This window comes from Entelurus aequoreus, linkage group LG20, assembly GCF_033978785.1.
Source record: "Entelurus aequoreus isolate RoL-2023_Sb linkage group LG20, RoL_Eaeq_v1.1, whole genome shotgun sequence".
Taxonomy (NCBI): Eukaryota; Metazoa; Chordata; class Actinopteri; order Syngnathiformes; family Syngnathidae; genus Entelurus; species Entelurus aequoreus.
This window is the reverse complement of record NC_084750.1, coordinates 25736699-25761700: the sequence shown is the minus strand read 5'-3', so window position 1 is coordinate 25761700 and position 25002 is coordinate 25736699. Positions and strand designations below refer to the sequence as shown.

Here is a 25002-nt window from a genome sequence, read left to right as displayed (position 1 = left end):
TTAAATTAAAAACAGCCTGCATGGCAGCTTTGTGTTATTAGAGTCAAAAATTGCAACTTTTTCTCCACTTGATAAGTAAATAAATATAAATAAATATATTTTTATGTTTAAATACTATTTTTAGCATGTGCCGCCCGCGGGCCGCAAATAGCCCCCGGGCCACACTTTGGACACCCCTGCTTTAGAGGAATATGACTCAAATAAAAAGTCAAAAGTTGTCATCCAAATATATATTTGTGTAAGAGTAAATAAGTATCCAGTGAAAAAAACTACTCGAGTACAGAGTAACTACAATTGTAAATAACTTTTGGTTTATTTAGTAGCTGGTACTTACAATACAACTGTAGTGTGTGTGTGTGTGTGTGTGTGTGTGTGTGTGTGTGTGTTTGTGCGCGCGCGTGTAAGAGAGAGATAGAGAGACACACTACTACAGTATGTACTACAAGAGATGCACATTTTACGGTCACTTATGACCAGGGACGTGCACATGATTATAGAGGGGCAGAGGCTCAAAGTCAGAAAAGGGCAGGACATTTTTTTTTGGTCCTTTACACAATATGGAAATTAATGTAAAATTTAATTTGCTAATAGGAAACTAACTACTTAGCTGTGTGTCCTTTGTAGGTAAAAGTGATTGCCATTTCTTTTGTGTCAACAAATTATTGTCATAGTGAGTTCATTCACATTATCATAGGCTTGGAAGACATGAAAAGCAACAAAACACTGGTTTATTATTAGGCTATTTATTGTTAAAGATAAGCACTTTAATATTGAACATTGCAACATGAACTTTGAAAAAAAATACAAAAATAAATACCCAAATGGAAAAAACTTCAATGTGAAAATCTGTCCTTCTTCCCTTAACTTGATGAAAACACCAGCAAGTTGTAACTTATGGTCTTTCTCACTTAATGCTCAGACTAAACAACTGAAACGCAATACAGGGCCAAAAATATGGACCAGGGGCCAGTAGAGGGCTGTAGGATGGAGGCCACCCATACCCAAATATGCTCCTCAATGTAAATTCAGGGCTTCCATGAAATGCTATGAAATCAGTGCACAATCAGTAGCCAAACCTTCTGGGGGCCTTAAAGCAGCAACCTTCTGGGGGCCATGTCCCTGTAGATGTTGATCACATCATTGTGATTTATGACCACGTCTTTTTCAATGGAGAGGAGAAGGAGATCAGACAGCCTCTCTTCTGTGCATAGGCCTCTGAGTGAGTTTTTGACCAGCTTCAGTTTAGAAAAAGACCTCTCTACTGTGGCAGAGAGAAATGTGAGAGAAATGTGATCCGCCGTAAACACAGTGCATTTTATTTTGAAAATTAACCCGGTGTTTTATTTTGTATTTTGTACACTACTTCCTGTCCCGCACGATCCGCTCTGCTCTGTGCGGAATTGATGTGCCGTGCTCAATCGATGCGCCGTGCTCCGACGTCAGGCAAAAACAGAAGCTGACACATTGAATAATAGAATAATACAGCGTTTTTCTGAAATATTACCCATATTAGATGCTGAATAAGTGGACGGCGACTAGACCATAACTCACAGGTTCAAGTTGCTCCACTGTCACGTCTCAGGGGCGCAGTTGCCTCTCTCTCCTCTCACTTACTCACTCACTCGCCCTCTCTCCATCTGTCTGGCGGAAGCGGCAGGCTCAAAAAACCCGGTATTACAAGAAAACGTGGAGTTTTTGTACCACAGTTTTTTTGTTTGTTTATTTTTTTACATCCCTGACAGGAATTTATTAATGTTGTTTAAAGAAAAAAAAAAAAAAACACACACACAGGCAGAGGGCATTTTTTAAGACGAGGCAAAAAAGGGCAGGGGCTCAAGCACCCATAAGGCCCTACGTGTGCACGTGCCAGCTTATGACATTATAACATGGCTATTGTTAGCATTAGCGCAGCTAAAACATAAAAAGAAAATCTAATTTAGATCTAATTTGATTAATTTAATTAATCCAATTTCTAACAAATTTTCTGTAGTTGAACGTGGAATTCTTGTAGGCTTAAAAGTGAAAATTTCTACTGACACAGATGACAGCACATGATATAAATGTTCTTTTCATAGTTTTTAAGTAAATATTGAAGAGGTGTGATGATGTCATGTCACTTTTTACCATGTGTACTTTGGCAGCGGTTTATGTGACTGCCAGGCTCCGTTTGATTGGCAAAATGGAGTAAAACATCACTAGTGCTTACTTTGTATTGGTAAAAGTGTCATGTGAACATCCCCGCTGAAAGAAGTCTCTCTGACAGACCAAAAGTCGTTTTTGCTCGCAGTAATCAATAGAATATAAATAAATACAAATACAAGTAGGGATCGGATTGAAAGTATTGCTATTATTATGTCCGTGAAAAGAAGAAGGTAAATGCTAAATAATGCTTGCAGCTGCTTTGGTAGGAGCATATAATGTTGCACTCCTGTTCATGTTTTATAGGAACTAGTGTGTGGGTGTGACTTCCATAAAACACTCATTTCCTTCCTGAATAACTCATGTCATGTTTTGCATTGATGCAGTGAGACTTGGATCAACATGATCGTGGGTTTCCTTGTGGTTCTGAGCACACTCATCCCAGGTGAGTTCCGCTTCTGGTCCACTGACCCCGAAGGTGGTCCTGATTGAAAGGGCGCACATGTATGCTGTATGCGTCCAACATATGTTTAACATTACATTACACATGCGGGACAAGCGGTAGAAAATGGATGGATGGATGGATGCTTCACTGATGAGAGAATTTGGCGATCACCGTTTTGTTCTACTACTTTCAGTGGTCCTTGAACTCACCGTAGTTTGTTTACATGTACGACTTTCTCTTTTGCGGCTCCAGATGGATGTTTTTTTTTGTATTATTGGTCCAATATGGCTCTTTCAAGATTTTGGGTTGCCGACCCCTAGGTCAGGCTATCCCCGTGCAACCAGAATGAGCTTTCCAACCTGTAACTTATTTCAACAAGAATTAATTAATGAACTAAATAATCTATTTATTAACAAGTTACATCCACAGGGGATCAGACTGTTACATCCACCGTGTATTAGACTGTTACATGCTCAGTGCAATATACTGTTACATCCATAGTGCAAAAAAATGTTACATCCACCGTCCATTGGATTGTTACATCCACAGTGCATTAGACTCTTACATCTACAGTGCATTAGACTGTTACATCCACAGTGCATTAGACTGTTACATCCACAGTGTAATAGACTGTTACATTCACAGTGCATTAGACTGTTACATCCATGGTGCATTAGATTGTTACACCTGCAGGGCATTAGACTGTTACACCTGCAGTGCATTAGACTGTTACATCCACGGTGCATTAGACTGTTACATTCAAGGTGCATTAGACTGTTACATCCAAGGTGCATTAGACTGGTACACGCACACTGCATTAGACTAGTATATCCAAGGTGCATTAGACTGTTACATCCATGGTGCATTAGACTGTTACATCCATGGTGCATTAGAATGTTACATTCACAGTGCATTAGACTGTTACATCCAAGGTGCATTAGAATGTTACATCCAAGGTGCATTAGACTGTTACATCCACTGTGCATTAGACTGTTACACCCGCAGCCCATTAGATGGTTACATCTATGGTGCATTAGACTGTGACATCTTAAGTGCATTAGAATGTTACATCCAAGGTGCATTAGACTGTGACATCCTAAGTGCATTAGAATGTTACATCCAAGGTGCATTAGACTGTTACATCCACATTGCATTAGACTGTTACATCCATGGTGCATGAGACTGTTACATCCAAGGTGCATTAGAATGTTACATCCAAGGTGCATTAGACAGTTACATCCACTGTGCATTAGACTGTTACACCCGCAGCCCATTAGACGGTTACATCTATGGTGCATTATACTGTTACATCCTAAGTGCATTAGACTGTTACATCCAAGGTGCATTAGACTGTAACATCCACAGTGCATTAGACTGTTACATCCATGGTGCATTAGACTGTTACATCCAAAGTGCATTAGAATGTTACATCCAAGGTGCATTAGACTGCTACATCCACTGTGGATTAGACTGTTACACCCACACCCCATTAGATGGTTACATCTATGGTGCATTAGACTGTGACATCCTAAGTGCATTAGAATGTTACATCCAAAGTGCATTAGACTGTGACATCCTAAGTGCATTAGAATGTTACATCCAAGGTGCATTAGACGGTTACATCCACAGTGCATTAGACTGTTACATCCATGGTGCATGAGACTGTTACATCCAAGGTGCATTAGAATGTCACATCCAAGGTGCATTAGACAGTTACATCCACTGTGCATTAGACTGTTACACCCGCAGCCCATTAGACGGTTACATCTATGGTGCATTATACTGTTACATCCTAAGTGCATTAGACTGTTACATCCTATGTGCATTAGAATGTTACATCCAAGGTGCATTAGACTGTTACATCCACAGTGCATTAGACTGTTACATCCACTGTGCATTAGACTGTTACATCCACAATGCACTAAACTGTTACAGCCACAGTGTGATATGCTGTTACATCCACAATACATTAAACTGTGGGGGGGTATTTAATTTTTTTTTTTTCCATAAAAAAATACAATCATGTGTGCTTACGGACTGTATCCCTGCAGACTTTATTGATCTATATTGATATATAATGTAGGAACCAGAAATATTAATATCAGAAAGAAAGAACCCTTTTGGGCAAATGAGTGTGAATGAGGGTAAATGGGGGAGGGAGGTTTTTTGGGTTGGTGCACTAATTGTGAGTGTATCTTGTGTTTTTTATGTTCATTTAATTTAAAAAAATATATACACTACCGTTCAAAAGTTTGGGGTCACCCAAACAATTTCGTGGAATAGCCTTCATTTCTAAGAACAAGAATAGACTGTCGAGTTTCAGATGAAAGTTCTCTTTTTCTGGCCATTTTGAGCGTTTAATTGACCCCACAAATGTGATGCTCCAGAAATTCAATCTGCTCAAAGGAAGGTCAGTTTTGTAGCTTCTGTAATGAGCTAAACTGTTTTCAGATGTGTGAACATGATTGCACAAGGGTTTTCTAATCATCAATTAGCCTTCTGAGCCAATGAGCAAACACATTGTACCATTAGAACACTGGAGGGATAGTTGCTGGAAATGGGCCTCTATACACCTATGTAGATATTGCACCAAAAACCAGACATTTGCAGCTAGAATAGTCATTTACCACATTAGCAATGTATAGAGTGTATTTCTTTAAAGTTAAGACTAGTTTAAAGTTATCTTCATTGAAAAGTACAGTGCTTTTCCTTCAAAAATAAGGACATTTCAATGTGACCCCCAACTTTTGAACGGTAGTGTATATTATTTTTCTATTTCTTGTGCGGCCCGGGACCACTGGTCTATGCTACCCTAACCCTGATTGTTGATTGGCAACACTAAATTGGCCCTATTGTGTGAATGTGAGTGTGAATGTTGTCTGTCTATCTGTGTTGGCCCTGTGATGAGATGGCAACTTGTCCAGGGTGTACCCCGCCTTCCGCCCGAATGCAGCTGAGATAGGCTCCAGCACCCCCGCGACCCTAAACGGGACAAGCGGTAGAAAATGGATGGATGGATGGATACCCTGACCCTTTTGACTTGTGCAGGCGGTGTCTCAGTGTCCACGTGGAGCATGAACGCTTCCAAGGAGACTGAGGCGATAAGAGGACAAGACGTCGTCCTCACATGCTCCTTCACTCATCCCAAGCAGGATCACTATGCCGGCAACATCATGGTCGAGTGGTCCAAAGACTCCAAACAATCCGGAAAGCCTTTCTTTGCGTGCTCCATCCAAAACATCTCCTCAGTGAACCTCAGGGCCTGCTCATGGTCAAGGTACTCACTGCATGGCGACCCGCGACAAGGGGTGCTGTTGCTTCTTATCGAAAGGGTCCAGCCGAACGACGAAGGCGAGTACTCGTGCCGTATAAAACTGGACAACAAGAACGAGATGGAGAAGACGATGGTGCTAAAGGTCGTAGGTAAAGATTGAAATGAACATGATGGAGAAGTTTCAGAGAGTCAGCACATGTGCATCTTCCTTCTTTCCTTGCTCTCCCGGCAGAGAAGCCGGAAATCCTCAGCTTGTCATTGGTCAATGACAGCGCCCCCCAGAGGCTGCAGTGTGTCACAGCGGGCAACCCCCTGCCCAACATCACCTGGCTGTCCACCTCCAGGGGTCCCATATTAGCTGAGAAGGAGAAAAAGGAAGGGTACCGGCTGACCAGCTGGGTCCCTTACGAGGTGGGGGACCGGGTCACGTGCACGGCGACGAGTCGATTGGGTCGGGCTGAGCGGACCCTGCAGCCCCCCTCAAACGCTCTGACCGTCGCACTGATAGCGGGCGGCGGCGCTGTGCTTCTGCTGCTGGCCACAGGGGGCGTCGTGCACCTGCTGAGGCGCAGAGGTGAGCGGCTCCCTAAGTATGACATTATCAGGGGGCGTGACCGGGCTGTGACTTGACCACTCAACTCGCTTGTTTCCTTCATCGAAACACGCCCCTTCTGTTCTCATTTGCATATTACTCTCACATGAATGGGCGTGGCCATTCTCTCTCTCTCTCTCTCTCTCTCTCTCTCTCTCTCTCTCTCTCTCTCTCTCTCTCTCTCTCTATCCTGGCACACTCCCAGTGCACCCGATGGTGGTCCACGGGGGTTCTAGAAGCTTCCATGTCTTCGCACACTCATCCACTTACTTTCATAATTGAATATGAATACTCATATTTTATTGAATATGAATAATAATATGAAAACTTGTTGCGTAGACTCCGGCAACACTCACTTACCACCATGAATTGATTTATGTGGACCCCGACTTAAACAAGTTGAAAAACTTATTCGGGTGTTACCATTTAGTGGTCAATTGAACGGAATATGTACTGTACTGTACAATCTACTAATAAAAGTTTCAATCAATCAATCAAAAACTCACGTGGGTGTGTTTGTGTGTCAAATAGAGGAGCGTTCACTGCACTGCACACATAGTCCAGCTGAGGGCGCTGTTGACTTTCAGGCAGTTTACTCCACTGTTGTGCTTCCTGTTTCCGGTAAGTGGCCTTTTTCTCTCTACCTTTTTTTTCATTTTTTTTTATTTTTTATTGAACAACAAACATACATTTAAAATTCACTCAACAGTCAAGGCACTTTCACCAAGGAAAGAAAACAAAAGCAAATACAGATATAGTATTAAATATAAAATAATAAAAAAAGACAAAAAGGGCTACCTAAATCACTTTAAATGTTTTAAACAAAAATATCAATTTAAGCGCTTTTGTACTCTTAATTATTTTCCAAGATTTGATTGATAATTGTAAACCATTAAGTCAATTAGAAAATCTAGGCCTTACTTTCATAAATCGACATTTATGAAGAAAACATTTTGCCTGGAGCATAATTACCATGAATTGATTTACGTGGACCCCGACTTAAACAAGTTGAAAAACTTATTCGGGTGTTACCATTTAGTGGTCAATTGAACGGAATATGTACTGTACTGTGCAATCTACTAATAAAAGTTTCAATCAATCAATCAATCAAAAACTCACGTGGGTGTGTTTGTGTGTCAAATAGAGGAGAGTCCACTGCACTGCACACATACTCCAGCTGAGGGCGCTGTTGACATTCAGGCAGTTTACTCCACTGTTGTGCTTCCTGTTTCCGGTAAGTGGCCTTATCTCTCTACCTTTTTTTTATTTGTATATTTTACTTTTTTTTTTTATTGAACAACAAACGTACATTTAAAATTCACTCAACAGTCAAGGCACTTTCAACAAGGAAAGAAAACAAAAGCAAATACAGATACATTATTAAATATAAAATAATTTAAAAAAAGACAAAAAGGGCTACCTAAATCACTTTAAATGTTTTAAACAAAAATATCAATTTAAGCGCTTTCGTACTCTTAATTATTTTCCAAGATTTGATTGATAATTGTAAACCATTAAGTCAATTAGAAAATGTAAGCCTTACTTTCATAAATTGACATTTATGAAGAAAACATTTTGCCTGGAGCATAATTACCATGAATTGATTTACGTGGACCCCGACTTAAACGAGTTGAAAAACTTATTCGGGTGTTACCATTTAGTGGTCAATTGAACGGAATATGTACTGTACTGTGCAATCTACTAATAAAAGTTTCAATTAATTATTATTATTAATTATATTGACAAATATTTCTATGTTACAGTTGTATATAAAAATACAAATTCTGATCTCTTCTATAGAGAATGGGGACATCTCCACACCCTTGTTTCCTTATCTCTCTACCTATCTATCGAGCTGTCCAGCGCATGGTGCTTTGCTCAGGCCGGATGGGGACCATTTCAAGCTCACTGTGTAGAAACCCGTGAGAAGCCGGTAATGTGTGGGGATGTGGAAAGGCCCGGTACCGATCCGTGGATCGATTGGTACCAGGCCGCACAAGAAATTAAAAAAAAAAACAATAATATTTTTTATTTTTATTAGATCAACATAAAAAACACACACTTACAATTAGTGCACCAACCCAAAAAACCTCCCTCCCCCATTTACACTCATTCACACAAAAGGGTTGTTTAAAGTTAAAGTTAAAGTACCAATGATTGTTTCTTTTTGTTATTAATATTTCTGGTTCCTATATTATATATCAGTATAGATCAATACAGTCTGCAGGAATACAGTCCGTAAGCACACATAATGGTATTTTTTTATGACAAAAAATAAATAAAATAAATGCCATTTCAAATGGAATCCCACAAGGTAGCTCAATTAGTCCAATACTGTCTAATATAATGATATGATAGAGATATTGGATTATCACTATATGCAGATGATGAAACGAGGGAGAAATGTCAGACAAATTGTCAGATCTATATAGGATTCAATTGATAAAGTGAAAGACTGGTCATATAAGTGGGGTTTTAAAATGTCTGTATGCTAGACATGCTTCATGATTATTACAAAGAAACGCAAGGTCTGTGACGTCAACCGGATAATATATGGACAAAACAATAAGAGAGTTAAAGAATTTAAATATCTTGGACTGTGGTTTGATGAAAGATGTCTCTGGAAGACACATGTCAATAAAATTGAGACAAAGTGCAAGAAGGTACTGAATCTCATGAGGTCAGTCTCAAGCTACAACTGGGGAGCAGATAAACAGTCTTTGTTGGGCCTTTATAGGGCACTGATCAGGGCATGTTTGGTCAAAAATTCAAGCAGAAGCTTGTGGATGGCTACCAAAAGCGCCTTATTGCAGTGAAACTCGCCAAGGGACATGTAACCAAATATTAACATTGCTGTATGTATACTTTTGACCCAGCAGATTTGGTCACATTTTCAGTAGACCCATAATAAATTCATAAAAGAACCAAACTTCATGAATGTTTTTTGTGACCAACAAGTATGTGCTCCAATCACTCTATCACAAAAAAATAAGAGTTGGAGAATTTATTGGAAACTCAAGACAGCCATGACATCATGTTCTTAACAAGTGTATGTAAACTTTTGACCACGACTGTATATTCCAGAAGTTGAGGTGTCAATCTGTAAAAGAATCGCTAATAAGCTGTCAGTTTTCACAGCGGAAATGATGGCTATCATACTAGCACTACAACGGGTAGAGGAAATAAAACCGCTGAGAGCAGTCATTTGCTCAGACTCTGCTGCAGCTATGGAAAGTCTAACTGCAAAACAGACTTGTAGAGACGATTTGTTGTTAGATGTGCATGTATTACTTTTTAGAATTCAAAGGACTGGTCTTGTGGTAGAACTATGTTGGATCCCGGCGCACATGGAATATGGGGCAACGAAAGAGCAGATGACATAGACAAGAGAGTACTCAAAATGGCGGACAATAAATCAATTAATTAAAATCCCAGTTGGAAGAGGGGAGGCAAAATCACTAATTAATACAGCAATTACGGAATCCCGGCAAAAACTGTGGGATTCTGGGAGGAAAGGCAGACACTTATACAACATCCAACAATCTATTAAAGGGGAAGAATATAGAGGAAAGTATAGGAGAGAGGAGGTGGTATATACTCGACTTAGGTTAGGACACACTGGACTCAGGGCAACATTATACTTTTTAGGCAAAGTGGCAACAGATAAATGTGAGGTATGTGGGGTGGTGGAAAATGTGCAGCATGTGCTGATAGAGTGTAGGAAGTACAGGTTGCAGAGGAAGGCACTAAGGGACACATTGTACAGTCTATAGGTAGGGGATGCAGTTTAAAGGCAATTCTAGGGAAAGAATGTAGCAAGGCTCTGATGGGATATCTTAAGATCACAGGTTTAAAAATTAAAGTGTAGTTTATATATATATATATATATATATATATATATATATATATATATATATATATATATATATATATATATATATATATATATATATATATATATTAGGGCTGCGAATCTTTGGGTGTCCCACGAGTCGATTCAATATCGATTCTTGGGGTCACGATTCGATTATAAATCGATTTTTTTGATTCAACGCGATTCTCGATTCAAAAACGATAGTTTCCCGATTCAAAAGGATTCTCTATTCATTCAATACATAGGATTTCAGCAGGATCTACCCCAGTCTGCTGACATGCAAGCAGAGTAGTAGATTTTTGTAAAAAGCTTTTATAATTGTAAAGGACAATGTTTTATCAACTGATTGCAATAATGTAAATTTGTTTTAACTATTAAATGAACCAAAAATTTGACTTATTTTATTTTTGTGAAAATATTGGACACAGTGTGTTGTCAAGCTTATGAGATGTGATGCAAGTGTAAGCCACTGTGACACTATTGTTGTTTTTTTTTCTTTTTTATAAATGTTTAATGATAATGTGAATGAGGGATTTTTAATCACTGCTATGTTGAAATTGTAACTAATATTGATACTGTTGTTGATAATATTCATTTTTGTTTCACTACTTTTGGTTTGTTCTGTGTTGTGTTTGTGTCTCCTCTCAATTGCTCTGTTTATTGCAGTTCTGAGTGTTGCTGGGTCGGGTTTGGTTTTGGAATTGGATTGCATTGTTATGGTATTGCTGTGTATTGTTTTTTGGATTGATTAATTTAAAAAAAATAAAAAAATAAAAATAAATAAAATAAAAATAAAAAAATAAAAAATAAAATAAAAAAATAAAAATCTATTTTTGAAAAATGAGAATCGATACTGAATCGCACAACGTGAGAATCGCGATTTGAATTCGAATCGATTTTTTCCCACACCCCTAATATATATGGTTTTTTTTTTTTCTCTCCTCTTTTTTTATGTGTGGTGTTGTGTAAATACATATTTGATGTGTATATACGAACATAGTCTGTAACCTAAGTACTCATCCTGAGGATACACACTCCAGTACAGTAGGTAGCGGTATGCACCTCTAACGTTGGTTGAGACCCACCATAAAATGAAGAAGAAGAAGAAGAAGAGCTATCCAGCGTGATATAAAACAAAGGTGTCTGTATGTGTTTATTGTTGCAGTTGAGCGTGTCACGCGCCCACAAGGTGAGTCCACAAGTAGTCCACAAGCCTAGTCGCAGAATGATTAAAAGCATAACTTTTGTATTTTCAGAGACATTGCCGCCATGACAGGAAACGCCGCAGAGGTGGGTCGTTCTAATCTACAAGCTTCCGGTTATCAAATAAAGCTGACTAATGATTCGTGGACGATCCTTTTTTTATCTTTTTCTACTGCTTTTCCTGTCAAGGTCACAGATGAGCTGGAGCCTACCCCAGGTGTTCACCTGTCAATCAGACTGAAAGCGAGACAAAAGCAGGACAATCTTTCATAGATTAAAAACTGTTGCTTTTCCCCAAAAAAATAAATGTGTATTAATAGCACATATATATGTTGTCAATAAAGTAAAATGGATTGACAAATAACAAAGTTATGATTTATTTTCAATATGCAATGCATTGCCTTCTATTACCCTGAATGGCAAAGTGGCATTTCACCCATTGGTCAATTGTTTGAGGTTATCAGTAGACACTTTCCCAAGAAAATAGTAAAATGCCTATATTTTGGAAAACCTGCCGTTCAGAATATTAAAAAAAAAAATCTTATTTTTTTTAAATGATTAAATGAACAAACAAAATAAGGAATTTCCCTTATAATTCCTTAATTAAGAACAGGTTAAGCAACTGACATATCATATCAATACAAAACAAAATACATAGAGAGGGACAAGCGGTACAAAATGGATGGATGTACATTCCACATACAAAATGTTAAAAAAATTTAAAAGGTAAAAAGTATTTTTTTTTAAAGCATAAAAATAATGAAATTACAACAAACACATTAAATGACACAATAACATTACAACAAACTGATCTGAAATAAATCAAATTTAGACAAAAAATTCAGAGTGGAAAAGATATAAGAATTCAGTATGTACAAATGAATTGTAAATAAAAAACAGTGTATAAAAATTCAGTGTATAAAAATTTATTATGTAAAAATCCAGTGTAACTAAAAGTCAGTGTGTAAAAAGTGACTTTTTGCCATCCATCCATCCATTTTCTACCGCTTGTCCCTTTTGGGGTTGCGGGGGGTGCTGGAGCCTATCTCAGCTGCATTCGGGCGGTAGGCGGGGTACACCCTGGACAAGTCGCCACCTCATCACAGGGCCAACACAGATAGACAGACAACATTCACACTCACATTCACACTCTAGGGCCAATTTTTGTGTTGCCAATCAACCTATCCCCAGGTGCATGTCTTTGGAGGATCGATTGCTTCAGTCTTAATTTAGTGGGCCTTGACATTTGAAGCAACGAATATTTCTGCACTGAATTTATACACACTGAATTTTTAAAACACACGTATTTTGCTCACAAGTTTTTATTCAATGAAATTGTCAGCATAATTTTGGGTAAAACCAATCTGTCAAATGCAAAAATATTCAGTTACATGAATTCAATGTCCCAAAAAAAGTTTTCGGAATAATAGTTGTCAAATATTTGGAGGCCATCAGTAGATATTCTGGCGAAACAATGTTTTAAAAAAATAAATAGTTAAATGCTTCTATATTCTATAAAATATAATCTTAGGGGTACACTAAAACAATTTGACTTGACCTGGGAATGCATTATTATTATTATTTTTTTTTTATTCAGTGACACTTCTCTGTATGTGTGGGATTTTTATTTTTGTTGTTACCTTTTTTTCCCTTTTAGTTAGTTATTGTGATTCTCTATTTGCTTGTGGTGAAGAGGAAGTCAGTAGGTGGCTACCCACTGTGACGTAAATGTAGGACGGGGGGTGCGAGGGAGTGTTATTATTTTACTTTTATTATTTTTCTGTAATTTTTTTTATTTTAATGTCATTTTAATGTCATTTTATTTTTATTTTATTTTTTGTTGTTGTTTTTTTGTATTTTTTGTGTGTCTGTTTTCTCAGTACCTCTATTATGATTTCCCTATTAAATGAATAAATAAATCTAATACTAATAGAATGATAAATGACACAGTATGTTACTGCATACGCCAGCAGACTAATTAGGAGCCTTTGTTTGTTTACTTACTTCTAAAAGACAAGTTGTCTATTATGTTCATTATTTTATTTAAGGACAAACTTGCAATAAGAAACGTATGTTTAATGTACCTAAGATGTTTTGTTAAAATAAAGCCAATAATAAAAATAAAAAAATCTATTAAAAAAAAGCTACCTACCGTCAAGCACAGCACGAGAGTAACTGGCTTCTGCACATGCGCAAACGGAGTAAATTGAGCCGTTTTTTATTTTTTTTAAAAAAATTTTTTTAATTGCCATCCAGCATCAGACATTCCTATCCATTACATCATATTCACATAAATCATATATCTATTGTCTGCCCTAAATGTCAAAATATTTTTGTTTATATCCCATCCATACCACCCCCCCCAAAAAGAAAGAAACAAAAAAACAACAACAAAGTAATATCTACAAATACATCGATTAAATAAACAAAAAATCAAAAACAAAAAAAGGAAATAATAATACATTAATAATAATGATAAATAAAATAAAATATAAACATATATATATATATATATATATATATATATATATATATATATATATATATATATATATATATATATATATATATATATATATATATATATATATATATATATACATACACACACACACACATATATATATATATATATATATATATATATATATATATATATATATATATATATATATATATATATATATATATATATATATATATATATATATATATATATATATACACATACATACATAGCCGTTTTTTAAATGTTTTTTTGTAAAAAAAATTTGGAGAAGTAACACAAACATAGAAATAAAATTAAAAAAATACCAAGAAAGAACATATGCGAGGAATAATACTGAAATAAAATAAAAGTATCAGACTATATCATTATATTGTCTTTGATGGGGATCGTTTTAATAATTTTGTTTTATATATTAAAAAACCTAATGTTTTAATTCAGAATAAAACAAAAACATATTTGGTATGCTAACACTCTTGATTTATGAATTTGAAATGTACCCCAGAAACAGTTTTGTTGCATTTGTAAAATAATTTTAACTCAAAGATCGTACGGTGAGTAGTAAACATGAACGTTCAGTCCAAAACCATGAATTGATTAACGTGGACCCCGAATTAAACAAGTTGAAAAACGTATTCGGGTGTTACCATATAGTGGTCAATTGTACGGAATATGTACTGTACTGTACAATCTACTAATAAAACTCTTAATCAATCAATCAATCAAAACAACTGGGAGAAGGGAGTAAATCGAGCCGTAAAAGTGCTTCCTGCTGCAGCAGGCATTTCTTGTGAAATACTTCTCCGGAAGTGGGCGTGTCGTCCGTGCTTTTGTTGTGAAACGCGTCCCCGGAAACGTGCGCATGAACTACTTGGGCTTACATTTGGGCGCGTGCACTTGCAGGCTCTTCCCTCGACCGACGAGACTTTCTTCCCACCAGCGTTCTCCTCCTTTCCGCCTTAAACTTCCCGAGTCCGAAAAGCCGCCATGTCGCACACCGTCATCACGACCACTTCCGCCTCCGACGGCTTCTTTCACGCGGGATACTGCAGGACCATCCCGGGTCTGCTCAAAGTGTCCCAGATGGTGAGACCCTGAAGTCACGTGAGCGCCTGAAACAAAATGATTATGACGAGGATTATAACGGCTCTGGCGTTAGCATTAGCATTAGCATCATCCTCATGACAACAAGAGGGTGCATCCTGTGGGTGTGGCTCTCTCACACACACACACTCTCTCACACACACACATGCACACATTTCACGTGCTAGTTAGCTAGCAGCATCAGATGGCGTAACCGCTGTGGTCCCTAGGTGGCGCTGTTCATCGCCTTCCTGTGCGTGCACTGCGCCCACGGGTGGCCCAGCTGGGCGGCCTCCCAGTTCTTCGAGGTGGTCTCTGTGTGGTTCCTGGTGGCCCTGCTGCTCTTCTTCCTCATGCACCTGTTCCGGCTGCAGGCCAAGATGCCGTGCATCAACTGGCCCCTCACGGTAGGCGCCTGTGGCGTGTGAACCCCCCCCCCCCCTCCTCCCGCACACCACGCCTCACGTGGTCTCTCCCACAGGAGTTCTTCCACTACTCCGTGGGGACCGTCCTCGTCCTCATCGCCTCCATCGTGGCGGTGGTGAAAAGTGGAGGAGTGTCAGCGTTGGTGGCGGCGTCGGTATGCCCGCTTGTGGGAACGCCGGTGTTGTGCCGGATAATGCACCCCCGCCGTAGAATGCACCCCCTGACGCGGGAGCGCGCTTACGTCACCCGTCTCGAAAAGTCTCTTTCGGCATAAAAAAGTACATTGTGGATGGATTCAAAATTGTGAGCCTTTATTGATATCGCCGTCATTCAGGCTATTCAGATAAGGCGAAAACAATAACCATTTAAAGGTCTACTGAAATGAGATTTTCTTATTTAAACGGGGATAGCAGATCCATTCTATGTGTCATACTTGATCATTTCGCGATATTGCCATATTTTTGCTGAAAGGATTTAGTAGAGAACATCGACGATAAAGTTCGCAACTTTTGGTCGCTGATAAAAAAGCCTTGCCTGTACCGGAAGTAGCGTGACGTCACAGGTTGTGGAGCTCCTCACATCTGCACATTGTTTTCAATCACGGACGCCAGCAGCGTGAGCGATTCAGACCGAGAAAGCGACGATTACCCCATTAATTTGAGCGAGGATGAAAGATTTGTGGATGAGGAAAGTGAAAGTAAAGGATTAGAGGGCAGTGGAAGCGATTCAGATAGGGAAGATGCTGTGAGAGGCGGGTGGGACCTGATATTAAAGATTAAAGTACCAATGATTGTCACACACACACTAGATGTGGTGAAATTTGTCCTCTGCATTTGACCCATCCCCTTGCAGCTGGGAATGACTAAAACAGTAAGTAAACACAAGACATATATATACTCTATTAGCCACAGCACAACCAGGCTTATATTTAATATGCCACAAATTAATCGCGCATAACAAACACCTCCCCCCTCCCGTCCATATAACCCGCCAATACAACTCAAACACCCGCACAACACACTCAATCCCACAGCCCAAAGTACCGTTCGCTTCCGCAAAGTTCATACAGCACATATATTTCCCCAAAGTTACGTACGTGACATGCACATAGCGGCACGCGCGGACGGGCAAGCGATCAAATGTTTGGAAGAAAACTGAGTACTCACGGTAGCGCGTCTGCTAGGAATGATGTTTGATAAGAAATTATCGAGTTCGAGCCTATTATCGAATCCTTTTATCGAACCGATTCCTTGTCGATTCTCTTATCGAGTCCAGATAGGTTGTTGTATATGGAAAAAAACACACAATATTTGGTTTAACAAAAGCTCACTTTTATTATATAAGAAAACAATTTAATCTAATAAATAAATATTGACTGTTAAACCCCTAAAAAAATCATATAAAATAAATAAATATTGACTGTTGTTACCCAAAGTATATTAAGTGGGATTTTTCAGAAAAACAAATATATACAGTAACACAAAAACAACCTGTCTCTGTGATCACTATAGGTGTATACATAATAATATAGTCTTAAATAAAATCAGTCCCTTGTGCACAAAACTGAAAATAATACAGCTCTCCAAAAAGTGCAATTCTGCTGCTATTTGACATAACTGTTTGTTATGATGCTTTGACATTTTTGCACTTTATTTCTTTATTGAAAGAAAATTCTATGAAGAGAAAAGTTGTTTGCAAACGTGGTTACAATGCTAAAAAATGAAAAGTTAAAGCTAAAAAAAGATATACACTTTATTGAGTTAACATTCTTTATAGGGGGAAAGATGTTATGAGCTGCTAGGGAATATAACAACTACACTACCCAGCATGCAACGGGAGTGACGAGCATGCGCGGTGGCCCCGAAAAGTGTTGTTGCATGTCGTCACCCGGTTAGGTTATGAGCACGCTGTGAAAGTAAACGTCAAGAACTCAGCCAACACGCCTCGTCTGCATTATTTATAATTAGACAGACAACACATATACGGTGTGATTTTGTTTTGTTTACAATGAAAGAAAAACAAAAGTTAAAAAAGGGAGATGTGTTGTATATATATGTATGTGCTGCGGTTGCTTTTAGAATGTTGCGACAGCTGCCGTAAAGGAGGTGCGTTGCTAGCCTGGTTGCTATGTTTCCAGGTGGTCGTAAAAGTGTTCGTCATGTGTTTGTACCCTGCTAAAATCTCTCAGTTAAGTTATTCATTGGATTATACCTTTTTGTTTTGAACTTTATTACACCTTGGAGCACTTTTTCCCGTCCATTTTTTTCCTGCTTTCGCTATCTGCGCCTAATGACTGAGCTACGTGACGTCATTTCTTGTGATGTCCCACGGAGCATTTCTGGTCGGGACGGGATTCGTTCCCAGGGATTCGAATAAAGAACCAACTCTTTTTCTTTACTATAGTGGTCTCGATAACGGGTACCGGTTCTCAAAAAGGGATTCGAGTCCGAGGACTCGGTTCTTTTCTTATCGAACAACCGGGAAAACCGGTTTCGAGTATCATCCCTAGCGTCTGCTATCCAACTCAAAGTCCTCCTGGTTGTGTTGCTGGAGCCAGCCGCTAATACACCGATCCCACCTACAGCTTTCTTCTTTGCTGTCTTCATTGTCCATTAAACAAATTGCAATAGATTCACCAACACAGATGTCCAGAATACTGTGGAATTTTGCGATGAAAACAGCTGTTTGTATTGGGACACAATGGTGTCCCAATACTTCCGTTCAATCCGTGACGTCACGCGCAAACGTCATCATACCGAGACGTTTTCAGCCGGATATTTCCCGGGAAATTTAAAATTGCACTTTATAAGTTAACCCGGCCGTATTGGCATGTGTTGCAATGTTAAGATTTCATCATTGATATATAAACTATCAGACTGCGTTGTCGGTAGTAGTGGGTTTCAGTAGGCCTTTAATATTGGAATATTTGCTGTCCTGAAAATGTAGTATTGTCTACCTTGACAGCTTACTGTAAAGAATATATACACCAAAGTAAACCTCTATATGTACTTTTTTAGAGACATCAAGGAGAACGAATGTTTGCTGATTCATTCTACGTGTTGTCGTGATCCAATACTCGTATTTTAAAAATATGACATTTTCTTTAACTTAAAGAAGCTCATGGGTGGATGGATGAATAAATAAATGAATGCACCTGATATCTACCATTGATTTGGTTTTAAGAAGTTTCAAATTGAACATTCACAAATAACGTTACCAAAAGTACCCGAAGTACCAGAGGTGGAGTTATGGTGGGGGTGCATTTTCAGGCAAGACGTTGATTCCACCTGCCTGAGAATGCACCCCCCATCTATCTCTGGCTAGGAACCTCATAGAGACATGACACTCACCCTGGTTACTCATCCTTACCCCCCCTGTATACAGTGAAAACCATGTGATGATCGGACCACCAGAAGTGGCGTTATGGGGGGGTGCATTTTCAGGCAAGACATTGATTCCACCTGCCTGAGAATGCACCCCCCGTCTATCTCTGGCTAGGAAGGTCATAGAGACATGACACTCACCCTGGTGACTCATCCTTATGGTTATTGTTTTCGCCTTATCTGAATAGCCTGAATGACAGCGAAATCATTAAAGGCTCACAATTTTGAATCCATCCACAAGTAAGGAAAACTTGGATTATTTCACCTTTTTATGTACTTTTTTATGCCGAAAGAGGCGATTTCAGCCACTTCGGTCATTACAGCCGAGTTTAGATATACTTTTCGAGACGAGTGACGTAAGCGCGCTCCCGCGTCAGGGGGTGCATTCTACGCCGGGGGTGCATTATCCGGCACAACACCGGCGCTGTTGCTAACTGGTTTAGCATGCTAACGGAAGTTTGCTCTGCCAGGTGTTTGGCTTCATCGCCGCCTTTCTGATGGCCGTCAGCTTGTGGACGTCTTACAGCGTGTCTTGTGGCCCCCAACAGACCGGTAGGTCCAACACCGAGGCGTTGCTCGCTTAACCCTTGTGTAATGTTCACATTGTTGTTACTCAGCCAGCGTTTGTGGGTCTGATGGACCCGTTGCATTTTGTGGCTTTTAATGCCTCACAATCAAACACTTTTATGTTAAAATACTGAACAGATGTTTACCTTATCCCAATAAGCATCTGTTCAGTATTTTATAGGGGTGTAACGGTACACAAAAATTTCGGTTCGGTACGTACCTCGGTTTAGAGGTCACGGTTCGGTTCATTTTCGGTACAGTAAGAAAACAACAAAATATACATTTTTGGGTTATTTATTTACCAAATTTGCAAAATCTTCCACCAAAAATATTTTTCTTAGTGGAATATTTGATGTGAAGTAATGGGAACCTTGGATAGGTCAATAATTCATAATAACATTGATTTTGATTCAATATTATGTTTTGAGGAATGACAGTTTGAAAGAAAAAAAAAACAGCTTTGTTTTATTAGTCAACATTGCAACTTTTTCTAAATAACATTTAACCTTTAAGCTTTTTTATTTCACTTTTGTTATGTTTTTGTTTATTTTAATAGTATTTTTAGAATGTGCCGTGGGCTTTAAAACATTAGCTGTGGGCGGCAAATGGCCTCCGGGGCAAAACTTTTGACACCCCTGCTATAGATAATAAAACATTAAATCTGATAAATCCATGGATAAAAAGCAGAGCCTAGCGACGCATGCGCGTTTATCATAACTCTCTCGCTCTCTCTGTCTCTGCCCCTCCCTCACCAATGCTGCTGCGCGCACACCTCCACAATTTGTTTTGTTTTTAACCCCTTCTTAACCCTGAACGTACATTGAACATACACGCAACCCTAACTCAAAATGCCGGACATTTGAGGCATTTAAGAAACTCCGCCCGGACAGCCCCGCAAAAGACGACATGTCCGGTGAAAAGAGGACGTATGGTCAGTCTATCGTAGCCCGTTAGCTGCTAGCATGCCGTGTGTTGTGCCTCGGTGTGCATTGTTTACATAACGTGCAGTACGCTACTTAATATGTCCATGTGGAAACTCGTTCGGTAAACCTCCAAACCGAACCGAAACCCCCGTACCGAAACGGTTCAATACAAATACACGTACCGTTACACCCCTATAAAATACTGAACAGATGTTTACCATACCCCAACAAGCATCTGTTCAGTATTTTAACATACAAGTGTTTGATTGTGAGGCATTAAAAGCCACAAAATGCAACGGGTCCATCAGACCCACAAACGCTGGCTGAGTAACAACAATATGAACGTTGCACGGAAAATTTCTCTGCCAGTTTCTGCATCCCTCAGGGATTCTTCTTTTGTGTTTCTGCACCTGCGGTTCCCACACAAGGTTGCAACATTGTTTGTCAACACTGTCTGCTCTCATTTTCTCGCACTTTTGACCCTCTGATGTTCTGTGTACCTACACTCTGTCCTCCTCCTGTCTAGGCCTGGTGTGTGTGTGTGTGTGTGTGTGTGTGTGTGTGTGTGTGTGTGTGTGTGTGTGTGTGTGTGTGTGTGTGTGTGTGTGTGTGTGTGTGTGTGTGTGTGTGTGTGTGTGTGTGTGTGTGTGTGTTACACAGAACATCAATTGCCACACTTCTATTAGCCCCTGGTCCAGTGGACCTGGACATCTTATATGTAATAGAAATGTGTAGGGGGGTGTATGATGTGTGTTCATTAAATATGTATTCTGATATATAAGGGTGTAACGGTACCCAAAATTTCGGTTCGGTACGTACCTCGGTTTAGAGGTCACGGTTCGGTTCATTTTCGGTACAGTAAGAAAACAACAAAATATAAATTTTCTAGTTATTTATTTACCAAAATTTGTAAACAATGGCTTTATCCTTTTAACATTGCTTTAAAATAGCTCTGTGTGTGATGGATGTGAGCCACCACTAGGCTGATCAGTGCAACCGCAGGCAGTCATGAATGCTAAGCATAACAATAACATACATATACACACAGGGTCGATTGCCAGGGTTAATGCAGTCAACATATATAAAATAAAAACTAAATAAGATAAGGCTCAGAATTGGTTTCTTAACAAAACCATTCTACATATAAAGTGCAACATTTCCACATATAAAGTGCAACATTAAACTGCTTCAAGTTGTTGCTCAGGGGCCGTATTTATCAAGCTTCTTAGAATTACTCCTAAGAAGTCTGCTAAGAGTTGACTTATGAGTAAAGAAATTCTTCGCTGAAAGCTGCACTTAAAAGTTAGTTATCAAGCGTGTTACTCACACTTTCAGCGAAATGTAGGACTGAATCTTAAGTGTCACACTCAGAGCTGAATTACGACATTACTATGTGCCGTAAACGAAATTTTAGGTGACGTCATTTCTGTGTCCATAGAAATGACCAATCACGGAAGGGAATCCCTTGTCTAAGAATAAAGAAATATCTTAGAAATATTTAAGTGGACAATGGGAGTGTATATTTTGACAATAAACTACAAAATAATACAAAACAAACGAACAATATTGGCAATGAATTAAAAATAAATGTTTCCTTTTCTTTCCAATTCATTAATTAGGCAACTAATTTGAAACTGGTGTGGGTGGCTCGTGATGTTGCTGATGAGATGACGCCCCTTATTACAATCTGTGACAAAAATAATACCCGCTCTGTCTAAACGATACCGTTTGATCAGCTGCTCGTCATCAAACAAAGCCAGGACATCCTTCCGCTCCCTGAACGTTCGCGCACGTCTCTCTCGCCTCAGTGCCATCCCCGCTGGCAACTCCTAACCACTTAGGACACCTCTGAAGGTCTCTTAAATATTGTGGAGAGTAGGAGTGATTCTTAGACTTAAGAAAGTTGATAAATAGCTTTTATTCTTAAGTTTGAGAGTAGGACTAAATTTCGCAAATTCTCAGGACTTAAGTGTAAAATGGCACTCTAAGACGCTTGATAAATACGGCCCCAGATTAAATAAAATGACAAAACTTTTCTTCTACATACAAAAAGTGCAACATTAAACAGTTTCAAGTCAACTCAGCCTCAGATTAACTTTTCTTTTTCCCCCCTCAGCCTTTAACCCTGGGGCCGTACTTATCAAGCTTCTTAGAATTACTCCTAAGTCTGCTAAGAGTTGACTTAAGAGTAAATAAATTATTCGCTGAAAGCTGCACTTAAAAGTTAGTTATCAAGCGTCTTACTCACACTTTCAGCGAAGTGTAGGACTGAATCTTAAGTGTCACACTCAGAGCTGAATTACGACATTACTATGTGCCGTAAACGGAATTTTAGGTGACGTCATTTCTGTGTCCATAGAAATGACCAATCACGGAAGGGAATCCCTTGTCTAAGAATAAAGAAATATCTTAGAAATATTTAAGTGGACATACCGTTTGATCAGCTGCTCGTCATCAAACAAAGATGAACGTTCGCGCACGTCTCTCGCCTCAGTGCCATCCCCTGCTGGCAACTCCTAACCACTTAAGACACCTCTGAAGGTCTCTTAAATATCGTGGAGAGTAGGAGTGATTCTTAGACTTAAGAACGTTGATAAAAAGCTTTTATTCTTAAGTTTGAGAGTAGTACTAAATTTCGCAAATTTTCAGGACTTGTGCCATCCCCTGCTGGCAACTCCTAACCACTTAAGACACCTCTGAAGGTCTCTTAAATATCGTGGAGAGTAGAAGTGATTCTTAGACTTAAGAACGTTGATAAAAAGCTTTTATTCTTAAGTTTGAGAGTAGTACTAAATTTCGCAAATTTTCAGGACTTAAGTGTAAAATGGCACTCTAAGAAGCTTGATAAGTACGGCCCCTGGTGACTTTCACTCAATTTTCATGTTTTTTGCCAGAGAAATCAGTTTATCCACATTGTCTGCAGAAAGAGCACACCTGCTTGCAGTTACAATGTCTCCCTTTCACTGGGCACAGAGCTAGCAGGTATGACGAGGTAGTGCCTGGCTAACTTGGCTATATATGGATATATGGGCTCATTGTTCTTCCACCATAGAAGTGGGTCCAAATCTAGTTTTTAATGCAATATGGTCTTAAATCTGCTGCTGTAAAAACACCAACTGCATTTGTTATTGCTTTAGCCCTGCCTGACTCGCTGAGGAGAGGCTGCTTGAATGCGGCGTTTGCACGACGCTCGTCTTTCTCTTCGTTGAAGCGATGTTATCCATTGTTGTATCGCACCGCGAAGCCGAAGTGTTCCCAAACGGGAGATCTTAATGAGGCAGGAGGGTCTTCCAGCTCTGGCTTTTGCATGTTGTAGTTGCCCGGTCGTTGCCAGCATGCCGTGTGTTGTGCCTCGGTGTGCATTGTTTACACAACGTGCGGTGCGCTACTTAATATGTCCGTGTGGAAACTTGTTCGGTGCACCTCCGTTCCGAACCGAACCCCCCGTACCGAAACGGTTCAATACAAATACACGTACCGTTACACCCTTACTGATATATGTTCTTCACAGAAAATGGGCCAAAGTCAGTGAGTCTCAGTTTGAAAAATTAATTATTTGTATCATTTTTCTTTGAGTAAAAAATGAAAATGGGTCCCACAGACCCGAACACCACACAAGGGTTAAACCACGGGGTGTCGCAGTCACATGTTTTTATGCTTACAGGTGTGACCGAGTAATTGGATGCAGGTCATGTGGGAACAAGATGGCTGCCTCTGCCCCCGGCTCGCTCTTCTGCCTAGCAACAAACATCAGAATGCGGTCGGTTGACAATTGGGGGCGCAGGTATGAGGAGCTGATCCAGGAGCAGCGTCTTGTTAAAAAAAACAAAAACAAAAAAAAATGGCAGAATGTCGGCGGTGCTCCAAAGAATCTTCTTCACGTCTTTGCGGACAACAACGCTTATTCTGCCTCCATCTTTGCTTGCAAGCATTCTATTAGACGTGCTAGCGTTCACTTCCTGCTTTTAGCGTTCACTTCCTCGTCCGACTCGGACGCACTTTGACTACTCCAGCGCTGTTAGCCTCCGCACGTCCGCTAGCATGCTAACTTAGCGAACGTGCGCTGCACTTGCTAGCATCCCGACCGCTTCTTTTAGTGATGTTTTATCAAATGTTCCGTTTTTAGGTTTGTTGCAAACCAACATTATTGACTGTTTAGGACAAGCACCAAGATCAATAATCTGTGCCAATCTTTGCACACGCAGCCTGCTGAGGTAGCGACGCGGGTCAGCGTGCACGGTGCTAGTACGGCCGCCATTTCTACTCCGCCGCCGAGACGTTTACAAGGGAGCCTGAAAGCACACGATCAATCAATCATGAAGACTGTTAGCAAATTGTCCCGATTTACCAACTGTATGTAATGCAGCTGAGATAGGCTCCAGCATCCCACACGACCCCGAAAGGGACAAGCGGTAGGAAATGAATGGATGTACACAACATGCTAATTCTAACCTGCTGTGCTACACTCGCACACTTACTTGGTACACTTATTCTTTTGAGTGCACAAGTGCGTTCACACTGTACGGTAAAATGCTGTCCAAATACTACCATAATGACCAACATTGAAATACAGTAGCTTAGTAGGCC

The 25002-nt window shown here is 39.5% G+C and overlaps 2 protein-coding genes across 3 annotated transcripts; both read left to right on the top strand.

Annotated features, from left to right (window-relative positions):
- Positions 1-2525: 2525 nt before the first annotated feature.
- siglec15l (sialic acid binding Ig-like lectin 15, like) lies at positions 2526-11838 on the top strand. 2 transcript variants are annotated; one of them, XM_062028864.1, is made up of 8 exons: positions 2526-2584; positions 5633-6007; positions 6091-6432; positions 6982-7071; positions 7595-7684; positions 11490-11513; positions 11581-11614; positions 11717-11838. In XM_062028864.1, exons 1-7 carry the CDS (start codon positions 2542-2544, stop codon positions 11595-11597), a joined length of 981 nt encoding a protein of 326 aa, XP_061884848.1. In that variant the 5' UTR covers positions 2526-2541; the 3' UTR covers positions 11598-11614; positions 11717-11838. The 2 variants fall into 2 exon arrangements, with proteins under 2 accessions (XP_061884848.1, XP_061884849.1); XM_062028865.1 differs by lacking the exon at positions 11490-11513.
- Positions 11839-14866: 3028 nt separating this feature from the next.
- Positions 14867-24236, top strand: cmtm7 (CKLF-like MARVEL transmembrane domain containing 7). Its single transcript, XM_062029754.1, has 5 exons — positions 14867-15119; positions 15347-15523; positions 15598-15696; positions 19396-19477; positions 24080-24236. The coding sequence occupies exons 1-5, from the start codon at positions 15021-15023 to the stop codon at positions 24091-24093; spliced, it is 471 nt and encodes a 156-aa protein (XP_061885738.1). The 5' UTR covers positions 14867-15020; the 3' UTR covers positions 24094-24236.
- Positions 24237-25002: the final 766 nt, after the last annotated feature.